This window comes from Coturnix japonica, unplaced genomic scaffold (genome assembly GCF_054131305.1).
Source record: "Coturnix japonica strain WE unplaced genomic scaffold, WE-NBRP24 Scf073, whole genome shotgun sequence".
Taxonomy (NCBI): domain Eukaryota; kingdom Metazoa; phylum Chordata; class Aves; order Galliformes; family Phasianidae; genus Coturnix; species Coturnix japonica.
In genome coordinates, this window is record NW_028188976.1 from 420115 (window position 1) to 438170 (window position 18056).

Sequence of the window (18056 nt, forward strand, 5' to 3'; positions counted from 1 at the left end):
GGGTTGGTGGGGAGAAAGGGGGCTGTGTAGGGTCTATAGGGCCCTATAGGGTTGGGGGGGGGAAAGGGGACTGGGTACGGTCTATAGGGCCCTATAGGGTTTGGAGGGCCCTATAAGGTTGGGGGGGGGTCTTGTAGGGTCTATTGGGTCCTATAGGGTTTGGAGGGCCCTATAGGGTTGTGGGGGGATGGGGGGGTCTTGTAGGTCTATAGGGCTCTATAGGGTTGGGGGGTGGAATGGGGGGGTCTTGTAGGGTCTATAGGGCCCCATAGGGTTTGGAGGGCCCTATAGGGTTGGGGGGGAATGGGGGGGGTCTTGTAGGATCTATAGGGCCCTATAGGGTTGGGGGGGGAAGGGAGGGAGGTCTTGTAGGATCTATAGGGCCCTATAGGGTTGGGGGGGGAAGGGGGGGGTCTTGTAGAGTCTATAGGGCCCTATAGGGTTTGGAGGGGGGCTGTGTGGGTGGTGGTCCCTATAGGGTCTGAGGAGGGGGGGTGGTTATAGATGTAGGGGGCCCTATAGGGCCTGGGTAAGTCTCTGGGATCTGTAGGGCCCTGTGGGGTTTGGGGTGGGAGCTGTAGGATCAGGGGAGCGTCTATAGGGTGTGGGGGGAGCCCTATAGGATCCGACCCCCCCCACACCCCACCCCACCCCATTGTTTGGGGCCATTTGGGAACACGGAAGGGATGGGGACGGCCCCGAGTCCCACCCAGGCTTAACCCCATGACTCAGCCCCACGCTGGAGCCTCCCAGTGGGATACTGGGGTGTAATGGGAGGGGGGGGGGGGAAGGGGTCACCCCATATCACGGGTGGGAAACCACATTAGTGGGGTATGGCCCTATATCATGAGTGGGAGACCCCCATTATGGGCAGGAGCCCCATTGGGATAAATGGGAGACCCCCATTATGGGCAGGAACCCCATTGGAATTAATGGGAGACCCCCTTAATGGGCAGGAGCCCCATTGGGATAAATGGGAGACCCCATTGGGGGCACAAACCCCATTGGAATGAGTGGGAGACCCCCATTGGGGACACAAACCCCATTGGGATAAATGGGAGACCCCCATAGGGGGCACAAACCCCATTGGGGTGGATGGGAGACCCCCATTATGGGCAGGAACCCTATTGGAATGAATGGGAGACCCTCTATGGGGGCAGGAGCCCCATTGGGATTAGTGGGAGACCCCCTTAATGGGCTATGACCCCATATCACGAGTGGGAGACCCCACTGGGGGCAGGAACCCCATTGGGATAAATGGGAGACCCCCATTATGGGCACAAACCCCATTGGGATAAATGGGGGACCCCCATTATGGGCAGGAACCCCATTGGGATGAATGGGAGACCCCCTTAGTGGGGTATGGCCCTATATCATGAATGGGAGACCCCCATTGGGGGCACAAACCCCATTGGGATTAGTGGGAGACCCCCATTGGGGGCACAAACCCCATTGGAATGAATGGGAGCCCCCATTGGGGACACAAACCCCATTGGGATAAATGGGAGACCCCCTTAGTGGGGTATGGCCCCATATCACGAGTGGGAGACCCCCATTGGGGGCAGGAACCCCATTGGGATAAATGGGAGACCCCATTAGTGGGGTATGAACCCATATCACGAGTGGGAGACCCCCATTGGGGGCAGGAGCCCCATTGGAATGAATGGGAGACCCCCTTAGTGGGGTATGACCCCATATCACGAGTGGGAGACCCCCATTGGGGGCAGGAACCCCATTGGGATAAATGGGAGACCCCCATTATGGGCAGGAACCCCATTGGAATGAATGGGAGACCCCCTTAGGGGGCACAAACCCCATTGGGATAAATGGGAGACCCCTTTAGTGAGTACTGACCCTAAATCCCAGGTGGGAGACCCCCATAGGGGGCACAAACCCCATTGGAATGAATGGGAGACCCCCATTATGGGCAGGAGCCCCATTGGGGTGGGTGGGAGACCCCCATAGGGGGCACAAACCCCATTGGGATAAATGGGAGACCCCATTGGGGGCACAAACCCCATTGGGGTGGATGGGAGACCCCTTTGAGTCCCCCCCCCTCCCCCTAAATCCCATTATGGGGCACAAAAACCCCACCCTGGCCCCACAGCGTTGCCCCATAGCGGGTGGGTGTCACCCCCCCCTGCCCCACACCCACCCCACCCCACAGCGAATCCTTCCGTCTCGCCCCACAACGTCACAGCACACGACAAAGGACGAGCCCTAAAGGCTGCAGGTCAGTTGGAGGCTCCTTAATTACCCCCATGGGGCAGATTGGGGTCCTTTAATTACCCCCAGGGGTAGATTGGGGTCTCTCAATTACTCCCAGGGGTAGATTTGGGTCTCTTAATTACCCCCAGGGGTAGATTGGGGTCTCTTAATTACCCCCAGGGGCAGATTGGGGTCCTTTAATTACCCCCAGGGGCAGATTTGGGGTCCCTTAATTACCCCCAGGGGCAGATTTGGGGTCCCTTAATTACCCCCAGGGGCAGATTTGGGTCTCTTAATTACCCCCAGGGGTAGATTTGGGTCTCTTAATTACCCCCAGGGGCAGATTGGGGTCTCTTAATTACCCCCAGGGGCAGATTGGGGTCTCTTAATTACCCCAAGGGGCAGATTGGGGTCTCTTAATTACCCCCAGGGGTGGATTGGGGTCTCTTAATTACCCCCAGGGGTGGATTGGGGTCACTTAATTACCCCCAGGGGTAGATTGGGGTCTCTTAATTACCCCCAGGGGCAGATTGGGGTCTCTTAATTACCCCCAGGGGTAGATTGGGGTCCTTTAATTACCCCCAGGGGTAGATTGGGGTCTCTTAATTACCCCCAGGGGCAGATTGGGGTCTCTTAATTACCCCAAGGGGCAGATTTGGGTCTCTTAATTACCCCCAGGGGCAGATTTGGGTCTCTTAATTACCCCCAGGGTCAGATTTGGGTCTCTTAATTACCCCCAGGGGCAGATTGGGGTCTCTTAATTACCCCAAGGGGCAGATTGGGGTCTCTTAATTACCCCCAGGGGCAGATTGGGGTCTCTTAATTACCCCCAGGGGTAGATTGGGGTCTCTTAATTACCACCCATACATGATGCCCCCCCCATATATAGGATTAGCCCCCCATATATAAGATGACCCCCCCATATATAGGATTACCCCCCCCATATATGGGATTAGCCCCCTCCATATATAGGATTAGCCCCCCATATATAAGATGACCCACCCCATATATAAGATGACCCCCCTATATATAAGATAACCCCCCCATATATAGGATGACCCCCCCATATATAGGATGAACCCCCATATATATAAGATAACCCCCCCATATATAGGATGACCCCCCCATATATAGGATTAGCCCCCCCATATATAAGATAACCCCCCCATATATAGTATGAGCCCCATATATAAGATGACCCCCCCCCATATATAGGATGAGCCCCATATATAGGATGCCCCCCCCATATATAAGATAACCCCCCATACATGATGCCCCCCCATATATAAGATAACCCCCCCATATATAGGATGAGCCCCATATATAGGATGACCCCCCCCATATATAAGATAACCCCCCCATATATAGGATGACCCCCATATATAAGATGACCCCCCCATATATAAGATAACCCCCCCATATATAGGATGACCCCCCATATATAAGATGCCCCCCCCATATATAAAATGACCCCCCCCATATATAGGATGAGCCCCATATATAGGATGACCCCCCCCATATATAAGATAACCCCCCCATATATAGGATGACCCCCTCCCATATATAGGATGACCCCCCCCATATATATAAGATGCCCCCCCATATATAAGATGACCCCCCCATATATAAAATGAGCCCCCCCATATATAGGATGAGCCCCATATATAGGATGACCCCCCCCATATATAAGATGACCCCCCCATATATAGGATTACCCCCCCATATATAAGATAACCCCCCCATATATAGGATGACCCCCCCATATATAGGATGACCCCCCCCATATATAAGATGACCCCCCCATATATAGGATTACCCCCCCATATATGGGATTAGCCCCCCCCATATATAAAATGACCCCCCCCATATATAGGATGAGCCCCATATATAGGATGACCCCCATATATAAGATGACCCCCCCCCATATATAAGATGACCCCCCATACATGATGCCCCCCCCATATATAGGATTAGCCCCCCATATATATAAGATGACCCCCCCCATATATAAAATGAGCCCCCCCCATATATAGGATTAGCCCCATATATAGGATGACGCCCATATATAGGATGACCCCCCCATATATAGGATTAGCCCCCCCATATATAGGATGACCCCCCCCCATATATATAAGATGACCCCCCATACATGATGCCCCCCCCCATATATAGGATTAGCCCCCCCCCCATATATAAGATGACCCCCCCATATATAGGATGCCCCCCCCATATATAAGATAACCCCCCCATATATAGGATGACCCCTCCATATATATAAGATAACCCCCCCATATATAGGATGCCCCCCATATATAGGATTAGCCCTTCATATATAAGATGACCCCCCCATATATAGGATTACCCCCCTCATATATGGGATTAGCCCCCCCCATATATAGGATGACCCCCCCATATATAAGATAACCCCCCCATATATAGGATGACCCCCATATATAAGATAACCCCCCCATATATAGGATGACCCCCATATATAAGATGACCCCCCCCATATATAGGATGAGCCCCATATATAGGATGACCCCCCCCCTCCGGACCCTCCTGCTATTGGCTGCACTGTGGATCCCCATAGAAGGTGAGAGCTCCATTCCTTTACTTTAAGGGGGGGGGGGGGTCATTATATATGGGGGGGAGGGCCACCCTATAAACGACCCCCCCCCAAAACCTCTCCCCCCCCCCCACAGCGACCACCGGCTCCAACAGCTCTCGTGTGATCGGGGGGTCCCCGTGCCCCCCCCATTCCCAACCCTGGCAAGCAGCGATCTTCAAGGACCTGGCCCTGCTCTGCGGGGGGGTCCTCATTCACCCCCTATGGGTGCTCAGTGCAGCCCATTGCTACCGACCAGGGTGAGTTTGGGGGGGGGGGTCACCTTTATTTACCCCCCCCCACCCCCCTCCCCATCCCCATCCCTTTCTGACCCTTTTCTTGGGTCCTTGACCCCCAAATCTGCCTCTTTTTACCCCAAATCTGCCTCTTTTCATCCCAAATCTGCCTCTTTTTACCCCAAATCTGCCTTTATTACCCCAAATCTGCCTCTTTTCCCCCCAAATCTGCCTCTTTTCACCCCAAATCTGCCTCTTTTCCCCCCAAATCTGCCTCGTTCAACCCCAAATCTGCCTCTTTTTACCCCAAATCTGCCTCTTTTCACCCCAAATCTGCCTCTTTTCCCCCAAATCTGCCTCTTTTCACCCCAAATTTGCCTCTTTTCACCCCAAATCTGCCTCTTTTTACCCCAAATCTGCCTCTTTTCACCCCCAATCTGCCTCTTTTCACCCCAAATCTGCCTCTTTTCATCCCAAATCTGCCTCTTTTCCCCCCCCAAATCTGCCTCTTTTCACCCCAAATCTGCCTCTTTTCCCCCAAATCTGCCTCTTTTCCCCCCCCAAATCTGCCTCTTTTCCCCCAAATCTGCCTCTTTTCACCCCAAATCAGCATTTATTACCCAAATCTGCCTCTTTTTACCCCAAATCTGCCTCTTTTCCCCCCAAATCTGCCTCTTTTCACCCCAAATTTGCCTCTTTTCACCCCAAATCTGCCTCTTTTCACCCCAAATCTGCCTCTTTTCCCCCCAAATCTGCCTCTTTTCCCCCCAAATCTGCCTCTTTTTACCCCAAATCTGCCTCTTTTCACCCCAAATCTGCCTCTTTTTACCCCAAATCTGCCTCTTTTCACCCCAAATCTGCCTCTTTTCCCCCAAATCTGCCTCTTTTTACCCCAAATCTGCCTCTTTTCACCCCAAATCTGCCTCTTTTCCCCCCAAATCTGCCTCTTTTCCCCCAAATCTGCCTCTTTTCACCCCAAATCTGCCTCTTTTCTCCCCAAATCTGCCTCTTTTCATCCCAAATCTGCCTCTTTTCCCCCAAATCTGCCTCTTTTCCCCCAAATCTGCCTCTTTTCACCCCAAATCTGCCTCTTTTTCCCCCAAATCTGCCTTTTTTACCCCAAATCTGCCTCTTTTTACCCCAAATCTGCCTATTTTCACCCCAAATCTGCATATTTTCACCCCAAATCTGCCTCTTTTTACCCCAAATCTGACTTTTTTACCCCAAATCTGCCTCTTTTTACCCCAAATCTGCCTCTTTTCCCCCCAAATCTGCCTTTTTTACCCCAAATCTGCCTCTTTTCCCCCCAAATCTGCCTCTTTTTCCCCCAAATCTGCCTCTTTTTCCCCCAAATCTGCCTCTTTTAACCCCAAATCTGCCTCTTTTCCCCAAAAATCTGCCTCTTTTTACCCCAAATCTGCCTCTTTTTACCCCAAATCTGCCTCTTTTAACCCCAAATCTGCCTCTTTTTCCCCCAAATCTGCCTCTTTTTACCCCAAATCTGCCTCTTTTCCCCCCAAATCTGCCTCTTTTCCCCCAAAATCTGCCTCTTTTTACCCCAAATCTGCCTCTTTTCTCCCAAAATCTGCCTCTTTTTCCCCCAAACATTCCCTTTCTCCCCATATACGACTCAAATCTGCCCCAATTTCCCCCCATTTCCCCTTAATTCTCCCCATTTTCACCCTCATTTCCCCCCATTTCCCCCACTTTTCCCCCCAATTTCCCCCTCCTTCCCCAATTTCCCCCCTTTTCACCTCTATTTCCCCCCCAGTTCCCCCTTTCCCCCCCCCAGTTCCCCCATTTCCCCTTAATTCTGCCCTTTTTCACCCTAATTTCCCTCCTCTTCCCCCCCATTTCCCCCCCCATTCCCCCATTTCCCCTTAATTCTGCCCATTTTCCTCCTAATTTCCCCATAACTCTGCCTATTTTACCCCCATTTCCCCCCTTTCCCCCCAATTTCCCCATTTCCCCCCTCTCCCCCCATTCCCCCCCCAATTTCCCCATTTTTCCCCCCATTTCCCCTTAACTCTGCCCATTTCTTCCCCTTTTCCCCCCAATTCCCCCATTTCCCCTTAACTCTGCCCATTTTCACCCTAATTTCCCCCCAATTCCCCCACTTCCCCCCCATTTCCCCCCAGTTTCCCCATTTCCCCTTAACTCTGCCCATTTTCCTCCTAATTTCCCCATAACTCTACCTATTTTCCCCCCAATTCCCCTTTTCCCCCCAATTTTCCCCTTTTCCCCCCAATTTCCACCATTTTCCCCCCAATTTCCCCCCTTTTCCTCCGCATTTCCCCCTTAATTCCCCCATTTCCCCTTAACTCTGCCCATTTCCCTCCCCATTTCCCCTTAACTCTGCCCATTTTCACCCTAATTTCCCCCCACCTCCCCCCCATTTTCCCCCAATTTCCCCCAATTTCCCCCTCCTTCCCCAATTTCCCCCCTTTTCACCCCCATTTCCCCCCCACTTCCCCCCCATTTTCCCCCCAGTTCCCCCATTTCCCCTTAACTCTGCCCATTTTCACCCTAATTTCCCCCCTCTTCCCCCCAATTTCCCCTTATTTCCCCCATTTCCCCTTAACTCTGCTCATTTCCCCTTAACTCTGCCCATTTCCCCTTAACTCTGCCCATTTTCCCTTAATTCTGCCCTTTTTCCCCCCAATTTCCCCCCTTTTCCTCCGCATTTCCCCCCCAATCCCCCTATTTCCCCCTAATTCTGCCCATTTCCCTCCCCATTTCCCCTTAACTCTGCCCATTTCCCCCCCCAATTCCCCCATTTCCCCTTAACTCTGCCCATTTTCACCCTAATTTCCCCCCTTTTCCCCCCAAATTTCCCCTCTTTTCCCCCCCCCAACCCTCCAGCCTGGCCATGATCCGTCTGGGTGAGCACAACCTCCGCCGCCACGACGGGACGGAGCAGCTCCGTCTGTCCCTCCGCCTGTACCCCCACCCCAAATACAGCCCCACCACCCTGGAGCACGACCTGATGCTCGTCCGCCTCCGTCGTCCCGCTGCCGTCGGCCCCGATGTCAGACCCCTGCCCATAGGAACACGATGTCCCGCACCCGGAACGCGGTGTCACATATCGGGGTGGGGGACCATCACCAGCCCCAAAAGTATGACCCTAAAAGTGGGAGATTTGGGCCCAAAATGGTGGTATTTGGGGGTTTCGGGGCCCTGAAATGGGAGATTTGGCCCCAAAATGGAGGTCTTTGGGGTTGGGTGTTGATAAGATGACCCTAAAGTGGGAGATTTAGACCCAAAATGGAGGTCTTTGGGGGAGATTTGGCCCCAAAATGGAGGTCTTTGGGGTTGGGTATCAATGTCAGACCCCTGCCCATAGGAACACGATGTCCCGCACCCGGAACGCGGTGTCACATCTCGGGGTGGGGGACCATCACCAGCCCCAAAAGTATGACCCTAAAGTGGGAGATTTGGGCCCAAAATGGTGGTATTTGGGGGAGATTTGGCCCCAAAGTGGAGGTCTTTGCGGTTGGGTGTTGATAAGATGACCCTAAAGTGGGAGATTTGGCCCCAAAGTGGAGGTCTTTGGGGTTGGGTGTCAATGGGATGACCCTAAAGTGGGAGATTTGGGGTTGGAGGCTCTGAAGTGGGAGATTTCGTCAATGTGATGACCCTAAAGTGGGAGATTTGGCCCCAAAATGGGGGTCTATGGGGTTGGGTATCAATGGGATGACCCTAAAGTGGGAGATTTGGCCCCAAAATGGAGGTCTTTGGGGTTGGGTATCAATGTCAGACCCCTGCCCTTAGGAACACGATGTCCCGCACCCGGAACGCGGTGTCACATCTCGGGGTGGGGGACCATCACCAGCCCCAAAAGTATGACCCTAAAAGTGGGAGATTTGGGCCCAAAATGGTGGTATTTGGGGGTTTGGGGGCCCTGAAATGGGAGATTTGGCCCCAAAATGGAGGTCTTTGGTGTTGGATGTCAATGGGATGACCCTAAGTTGGGACATTTGGACCCAAAATGGAGGTCTTTGGGGGATCTATGTCAATGGGATGACCGTAAAGTGGAAGATTTGGCCCCAGAATGGAGGTCTTTGGGGTTGGATGTCAATGGGATGACCCTAAGTTGGGAGATTTTGACCCAAAATTGAGGTCATTTGGGGTTGGGTGTCAATGGGATGACCCTAAAGTGGGAGATTTGGCTCCAAAATGGAGGTCTTTGGGGTTGGGTATCAATGTCAGACCCCTGCCCATAGGAACACAATGTCCCGCACCCGGAACGCGGTGTCACATCTCGGGGTGGGGGACCATCACCAGCCCCAAAAGTATGACCCTAAAGTGGGAGATTTGGGCCCAAAATGGTGGTATTTGGGGGAGATTTGGCCCCAAAATGGTGGTCTATGGGGGGATTTATGGCAATGGGCTGACCCTAAAGTGGGAGATTTGGCAACATAATGGAGGTCTTTGGGGTTGGGTGTCAATGGGATGACCCTAAAGTGGGAGATTTGGCCCCAAAATGGGGGTCTATGGGGGGATTTATGGCAATGGGCTGACCCTAAAGTGGGAGATTTGGCAACATAATGGAGGTCTTTGGGGTTGGGTGTCAATGGGATGACCCTAAGTTGGGAGATTTGGACCCAAAATGGAGGTCTTTGGGGGATCTATGTCAATGGGATGACCGTAAAGTGGGAGATTTGGCCCCAAAATGGGGGTCTATGGGGGGATTTATGGCAATGGGCTGACCCTAAAGTGGGAGATTTGGCAACATAATGGAGGTCTTTGGGGTTGGGTGTCAATGGGATGACCCTAAGTTGGGAGATTTGGACCCAAAATGGAGGTCTTTGGGGGATCTATGTCAATGGGATGACCGTAAAGTGGAAGATTTGGCCCCAGAATGGAGGTCTTTGGGGTTGGATGTCAATGGGATGACCGTAAAGTGGAAGATTTGGCCCCAAAATGGAGGTCTTTGGGGTTGGGTATCAATGTCAGACCCCTGCCCTTAGGAACACGATGCCCCGCACCCGGAACGCGGTGTCACATCTCAGGGTGGGGGACCATCACCAGCCCCAAAAGTATGACCCTAAAAGTGGGAGATTTGGACCCAAAATGGTGGTATTTGGGCCCAAAATGGGGGTATTTGGGGATTTATGGCAATGAGATGATCCTAAAGTGGGAGATTTGGACCCAAAATGGGGGTCTATGGGGGGATTTATGGCAATGGGATGACCCTAAAGTGGGAGATTTGGCCCCAAAATGGGGGTCTTTGGGGTTGGATGTCAATGGGATGACCATAAAGTGGGAGATTTGGCCCCAAAATGGGGGTCTATGGGGGGATTTATGGCAATGGGATGACCCTAAAGTGGGAGATTTGGACCCAAAATGGAGGTCTTTGGGGGATTTATGGCAATGGGCTGACCCTAAAGTGGGAGATTTGGGCCCAAAATGGAGGTCTTTGGGGTTCTGTGGCAATGGGATGACCCTAAAGTGGAAGATTTGGCCCCAAAATGGAGGTCTTTGGGGTTGGATGGTAATGGGATGACCCTAAAGTGGAAGATTTGGCCCCAAAATGGGGGTCTATGGGGGGATTTATGGCAATGGGATGACCGTAAAGTGGGAGATTTGGACCCAAAATTGAGGTCTTTGGGGTTAGGTGTCAATGGGATGACCCTAAAGTGGGAGATTTGGCCCCAAAATTGAGGTCTTTGGGGTTGGGTATCAATGGGATGACCCTAAAGTGGGAGATTTGGACCCAAAATGGGGGTCTATGGGGTTGGGTATCAATGTCAGACCCCTGCCCATAGGAACACGATGTCCCGCACCCAGAACGCGGTGTCACATCTCGGGGTGGGGGACCATCACCAGCCCCAAAAGTATGACCCTAAAAGTGGGAGATTTGGGCCCAAAATGGTGGTATTTGGGGGTTTGGGGGCTCTGAAATGGGAGATTTGGCCCCAAAATGGAGGTCTTTGGGGTTGGGTGTTGATAAGATGACCCTAAAGTGGGAGATTTAGACCCAAAATGGAGGTCTTTGGGGTTGGATGTCAATGGGATGACCGTAAAGTGGGAGATTTGGCCCCAAAATGGAGGTCTTTGGGGTTGGGTGTTGATAAGATGACCCTAACATGGGAGATTTGGCCCCAAAATGGAGGTCTTTGGGGTTGGGTGTTGATAAGATGACCCTAAAGTGGGAGATTTGGCCCCAAAATTGAGGTCTTTGGGGTTGGGTATCAATGTCAGACCCCTGCCCTTAGGAACACGATGTCCCGCACCCGGAACGCGGTGTCACATCTCGGGGTGAGGGACCATCACCAGCCCCAAAAGTATGACCCTAAAGTGGGAGATTTGGGCCCAAAATGGTGGTATTTGGGCCCAAAATGGGGGTATTTGGGGATTTATGGCAATGAGATGATCCTAAAGTGGGAGGTTTGGCCCCAAAATGGGGGTCTATGGGGGGATTTATGGCAATGGGATGACCGTAAAGTGGAAGATTTGGCCCCAAAATGGAGGTCTTTGGGGTTGGGTGTCAATGGGATGACCCTAAAGTGGAAGATTTGGCCCCAAAATGGAGGTCTATGGGGTTGGGTGTCAATGGGATGACCCTAAAGTGGAAGATTTGGCCCCAAAATGGAGGTCTTTGGGGTTGGGTATCAATGTCAGACCCCTGCCCATAGGAACACGATGTCCCGCACCCGGAACACGGTGTCACATCTCGGGGTGGGGGACCATCACCAGCCCCAAAAGTACGACCCTAAAGTGGGAGATTTGGGCCCAAAATGGTGGTATTTGGGGGTTTGGGGGCTCTGAAATGGGAGATTTGGCCCCAAAATGGAGGACTTTGGGGTTGGGTGTTGATAAGATGACCCTAAAGTGGGAGATTTAGACCCAAAATGGGGGTCTATGGGGGGATTTATGTCAATGGGATGACCCTAAAGTGGGAGATTTGGCCCCATAATGGAGGTCTATGGGGTTGGGTATCAATGGGATGACCCTAAAGTGGGAGATTTTGACCCAAAATTGAGGTCATTTGGGGATCTATGGCAATGGGATTACCCTAAAGTGGGAGATTTGGACCCAAAATGGAGGTCTATGGGGTTGGGTGTCAATGGGATGACCCTAAAGTGGGAGATTTGGCCCCAAAATGGGGGTCTATGGGGGGATTTATGGCAATGGGATGATCCTAAAGTGGGAGATTTGGCCCCAAAATGGAGGTCTTCGGGGTTGGGTGTTGATAAGATGACCCTAAAGTGGGAGATTTAGAGCCAAAATGGAGGTCTTTGGGGTTGGGTGTCAATGGGATGACCCTAACGTGGGAGATTTGGCCCCAAAATGGGGGTCTATGGGGGGATTTATGGCAATGGGATGACCCTAAAGTGGGAGATTTGGCCCCAAAATGGAGGTCTTTGGGGTTGGATGTCAATGGGATGACCATAAAGTGGGAGATTTGGCCCCAAAATGGGGGTCTATGGGGGGATTTATGGCAATGGGATGACCCTAAAGTGGGAGATTTGGCCCCAAAATGGAGGTTTTTGGGGGGATTTATGGCAATGGGATGACCCTAAAGTGGGAGATTTGGCCCCAAAATGGAGCTCTTTGGGGTTGTGTGTCAATGGGATGACCCTAAAGTGGGAGATTTGGCCCCAAAATGGGAGTCTTTACGGGATCTAGGGTCATCCCATGCCATAGAGTAGGAGATTTGGACCCAAAATGGAGGTCTTTGGGGGATCTATGGCAATGGGGGTTTTTGAGAGGAGATTTGGGGCATTTCTGGGGCAAATTGGGGTTCTGGGAATTGAGAGTGTTTGGGGGTGAATTTTGGGTCAAATTTGGTGGATTTGGGGGTTTCAAATTTGGGGGATTTTGGTAAAATCCAATGACATTTTTTGGACAATGACTACTTTTAAGGGCAAAATATGGAGATTTGGGGGGTTTTGGGTGGAAATTTGTGGCATTTCTGGGGCGATTTGGGGCTCGGGAGAAAACAGGTTGAATTGAGGGTGTTTTGGGGGTGAATTTTGGGGTGAATTTGGGTGTTTTTGGGGGCAGGAACGTTCCCCAGGATCCTGCAATGCGCCAACGTGACGCTGCAGTCGGAGCAGCGCTGCCGTCAGGCGCATCCCAAACTCTTCAGTCCCAACATGGTTTGCGCTATTGGGATGGGACCAAGGGGGGAACCCAGCGATGCCTGTCAGGTGGGGACTGGGAGGGAATGGGATTAACTGGGATTAACTGGGATGGGACTGGGATGGAATGGGATGGGACTGGGAGAGACTGGGGGGGACTGGGGGGGACTGGGAGGAGATATGGGGGGATATGGGGGGACTGGGAGGGATTGGGATTAACTGGGATGGACTGGGAGAGACTGGGATGGGACTGAGATGGGACTGGAGGGGACTGGGATGGGACTGGGAGGAGATATGGGGGGATATAGGGGGGATATGGGGGGACTGGGAGGGACTGGGATTAACTGGGATGGGACTGGGATGGGACTGGGATGGGATTGGGGGGGACTGGGATGGACTGGGAGAGACTGGGATGGACTGGGAGGAGATATGGGGGGATATAGGGGGGATATGGGGGGACTGGGAGGGAATGGGATTAACTGGGATTAACTGGGATGGGACTGGGATGGGACTGGGATGGAATGGGATGGGACTGGGATGGAATGGGATTGGGATTAACTGGGATGGACTGGGATGGGACTGGGACGGAATGGGATGGGACTGGGGGGGACTGGGAGGAGATATGGGGGGATATAGGGGGGATATGGGGGGACGGGGAGGGACTGGGATTAACTGGGATGGGACTGGGAGAGACTGGGACGGAATGGGATGGGACTGGGGGGGACTGGTATGGGACTGGGAGGGACTGGGATGGAATGGGATGGGACTGGGGGGGACTGGGAGGAGATATGGGGGGATATAGGGAGGATATGGGGGGACTGGGATTAACTGGGATGGACTGAATGGGACTGGGAGAGACTGGGATGGGACTGGGATGGAATGGGATTGGGATTAACTGGGATGGACTGGGATGGGACTGGGAGGGAATGGGATGGGACTGGGGGGGACTGGGAGGAGATATGGGGGGATATAGGGGGGATATGGGGGAACTGGGGGGGACTGGGATTAACTGGGATTAACTGGGATGGAATGGGATGAGACTGGGATGGAATGGGATGGGACTGGGGGGGACTGGGAGGAGATATGGGGGGATATAGGGGGGATATGGGGGGACTGGGATTAACTGGGATGGGACTGGGATGGAATGGAATGGGACTGGGGGGGACTGGGAGGAGATATGGGGGGATATGTGGGGACTGGGAGGGACTGGGATGGACTGGGATGGACTGGGACGGAATGGGATGGGACTGGGAGGAGATTGGGAGGGGATATGGTGGGATATGGGGGGACTGGGAGGAGATTGGGGTGGACTGGGAAGGGACTGGGATGGAATGGGATGGGACTGGGAGGGCAGTGGGATATACTGGGAGGGATTGGGAGGAGATATGGGGGGATATAGGGGGGATCTAACCGGGATCTAACTGGGTTCCAACTGGGATCTAACTGGGATCCTACTGAGCTCTAACTTGGCTCTAACTGGGATCTAACTGGGTTCTAACTGGGATCTAACTGGGTTCTAACTGGGATCAAACTGGGTTCTAACCGGGATCTAACTGGGCTCTAACTGGGATCTAACTGGGTTCTAACTGGGATCTATCTGGGATCTAACTGGGCTCTAACCGGGATCTAACTGGGCTCTAACTGGGATCCAACTGGGCTCTAACCGGGATCTAACTGGGCTCTAACTGGGTTCCAACTGGGATCTAACTGGGCTCTAACCAGGATCTAACTGGGCTCTAACTGGGTTCCAAATGGGATCCAACTGGGCTCTAACCGGGATCTAACTGGACTCTAACTGGGCTCTAACTGGGATCTAACTGGGATCAAACTGGGTTCCAACTGGGATCCAACTGGGCTCTAAATGGGATCCTAATGAGCTCTAACTGGTCTCTAACTGGTCTCTAACTGGGATCCTACTGGGCTCTAACTGGGTTCTAAGTGGGATCTAACTGGGATCCAAATGGGATCCAACTGGGCTCTAACCGGGATCTAACTGGGATCTAACTGGGATCTAACCGGGATCCAAATGGGATCCAACTGGGCTCTAACCGGGATCTAACTGGGCTCTAACTGGGATCTAACTGGGATCCAACTGGGTTCTAACCGGGATCTAACTGGGCTCTAACTGGGTTCCAACTGGGATCCAACTGGGCTCTAACCGGGATCTAACTGGGCTCTAACTGGGCTCTAACTGGGATCTAACTGGGATCAAACTGGGCTCTAACTGGGATCCAACTGGGCTCTAAATGGGATCCTAATGAGCTCTAACTGGGATCTAACTGGGCTCTAACTGGGATCCTACTGGGCTCTAACTGGGTTCTAAGTGGGATCTAACTGGGATCCAACTGGGATCCAACTGGGCTCTAACCGGGATCTAACTGGGCTCTAACTGGGTTCCAACTGGGATCCAACTGGGCTCTAACCGGGATCTAACTGGGCTCTAACTGGGTTCCAACTGGGATCCAACTGGGCTCTAACCGGGATCTAACTGGGCTCTAACCGGGATCTAACTGGGCTCTAACCGGGATCTAACTGGGCTCTAACTGGGTTCCAACTGGGATCCAACTGGGCTCTAACCGGGATCGAACTGGGCTCTAACTGGGTTCCAACTGGGCTCTAACCGGGATCTAACTGGGCTCTAACTGGGTTCCAACTGGGATCCTACTGGGCTCTAACTGGGTTCTAAGTGGGATCTAACTGGGATCCAAATGGGATCCAACTGGGCTCTAACCGGGATCTAACTGGGATCTAACTGGGATCCAAATGGGATCCAACTGGGCTCTAACTGGGATCCAACTGGGATCTAACTGGGATTTAACTGGGATCTAACTGGGATCTAACTGGGTTGCAACTGGGACCTAAGTGGGATCTAAGTGGGATCCAACTGGGCTCTAACTGGGATCTAACTGGGTTCTAACTGGGATCCAACTGGGATCTAACTGGGATCCAACTGGGATCTAACTGGGATCCAAATCGGTTCCAACTGGGCTCTAACTGGGATCTAACTGGGCTCTAACTGGGATCCAACTGGGTTCCAAATGGGATCCAACTGGGCTCTAACCAGGATCCAACTGGGCTCTAACCAGGATCTAACTGGGATCTAACTGGGCTCTAACTGGGATCTAACCGGGTTCCAACTGGGTTTCAACTGGGATCCAACTGGGCTCTAATTGGGCTCTAACTGGGCTCTAACTGGGATCCAACTGGGTTCTAACTGGGCTCTGTTGGTGCCCACAGGGTGACTCTGGCGGCCCTTTGGTGTGCGGGGGTCGTTTGAGGGGCATCGTTTCTTGGGGTCCCCGTGTCTGTGGGACCCCCCAACAACCCGGGGTCTACGTCAACCTCTGCCGGTACCTCCCGTGGCTGCGTCGTACCATGGGGGGGCAATGAGGACATGGGACCCCCCCCCAAATTAACAACACCCCCCACCCCCCCCATGCCCACCATGACCACCACCCCCTTTCTCGTATCCCCCTGATCTCCCCCTTAAATCCCCCCCAAAACCCTCAAATGGCATCAAATCCCCTCTCCATAATGCCCCCCCCCCTATTTCCCCACGTACCCCCCCAAAATACCCCCAAACACCCCTCAGATCGACCCCCCCCACCCCATTTACCCCCATCTCTTCCCACCACCCCCCTCCCCAAATCTCCCCCAATAATCCCCCCCATAAACCTACAACCCCCCCCCCCAATAAAATCCATCTGGGGAGCTCAGATTCGTGATGGAATTTGGGGGGTGGGGGGGGGGAGTTATAGAGCCAATTCTATGGGGCTGATTCTATGGGGCTGAATTAACACCCCCCCCCCCAATTAATCTCAGTCTCCTCATTAATCCCTATTGTCCCCCCTCAATTAATCTCCCACCTCCCAATTAACCTCAATTAACCTCAGCCCCCCCCCCCCCCCAAATGCATCCCTTCTCTCCCCCTTAATTAATCTCACCCACCCACCCCCATCAATTAATCAACTCTCTCTCCCCCTTAATTAATCTCCAACCCCCAATTAATCATCTCTCTACAAACAAATTAATATTAATCTAAGCCCCCCCCTCAATTAATGTCATATCCCTAATTAATCTCACCCCCCCCCAATTAATTGCAGATCCCTAATTAATCTCATTCCCCCCCCAATTAATTTCATATCCCTAATTAATCTCAGCCCCCCCCCCCCCCCCATAATTAATCATCACTCTCCCCCATAATTAATCCCTGACACCCAATTAACCTCAGCCCCCCCCCCCCCCCTTAATTAATCACCTCCCTCCTCCTTTAATTGGCCCCTCCCCCAATTAACCCCCATCTGTCCCTCAGGGTGGGGCAGCCCGGCTTAATTAGAATCACGTAATTAAGGGTAATTAGCGGCTGTGGGTGGTGGGCTGAGTCAGCACCGCCCGGCCCAGTCCGCCCAGTAACAACGAGAGGGCAAACTGGGAGCGCTGTGAACTGCAATGACCCGGAGGGACTGGGGGCAACTGGGGGCAACTGGGATAAACTGGGAGGGACTGGGGGCAACTGGGAGGGAATGGGGGCAACTGGGGGCAACTGGGAGGGACTGGGGGCAACTGGGGGCAACTGAGAGGGAATGGGGGGGACTGGGGGCAACTGGGGGGGAATGGGAGGGAATGGAGGCAACTGGGAGGGAATGGGGGGGGGAATGGGGGCAACTGGGATAAACTGGGAGGGGATGGGAGGGAATGGGGGCAACTGGGAGGGAATGGGGGCAACTGGGATAAACTGGGAGGGAATGGGAGGGGTTAGGAGTAATTGGGAGGGAATGGGGGCAACTGAGAGGGAATGGGAGGGACTGGGGGCAACTGGGAGGGAATGGGGGGGGTTAGGGGCAACTGGGGGGAAATGGGAGGGTTTAGGGGCAACTGGGGGGGAATGGGAGGGAATGGGAGGGAATGGGGGCAACTGGG

General features: G+C 53.0%; 1 protein-coding gene across 2 annotated transcripts; it reads left to right on the forward strand.

Annotated features, from left to right (window-relative positions):
- Positions 1–340: 340 nt before the first annotated feature.
- Positions 341–16673, forward strand: LOC146751582 (kallikrein-14-like). Of its 2 annotated transcripts, XM_085534031.1 has the most exons (6): positions 341–2233; positions 4743–4801; positions 4911–5073; positions 7912–8165; positions 13060–13205; positions 16374–16673. In XM_085534031.1, exons 2-6 carry the CDS (start codon positions 4744–4746, stop codon positions 16524–16526), a joined length of 774 nt encoding a protein of 257 aa, XP_085390157.1. In that variant the 5' UTR covers positions 341–2233; position 4743; the 3' UTR covers positions 16527–16673. The 2 variants fall into 2 exon arrangements, with proteins under 2 accessions (XP_085390157.1, XP_085390156.1); XM_085534030.1 differs by lacking the exon at positions 341–2233 and having other exon boundaries at positions 4699–4801.
- The last annotated feature ends 1383 nt before the right edge of the window (positions 16674–18056 follow it).

What these genes read in the sequence shown, in the direction of transcription:
- LOC146751582 (XM_085534030.1), top strand. Translation starts at nt 4,705, where the DNA reads ATGACCCCCCCCATATATAGGATGAGCCCCATATATAGGATGACCCCC. An exon ending in GCCCATTGCTACCGACCAGG is followed by an intron (nt 5,074 to 7,911) that starts GTGAGTTTGGGG and finishes CCAACCCTCCAG; the next exon opens with CCTGGCCATGATCCGTCTGG. An exon ending in GACCATCACCAGCCCCAAAA is followed by an intron (nt 8,166 to 13,059) that starts GTATGACCCTAA and finishes TTTTGGGGGCAG; the next exon opens with GAACGTTCCCCAGGATCCTG.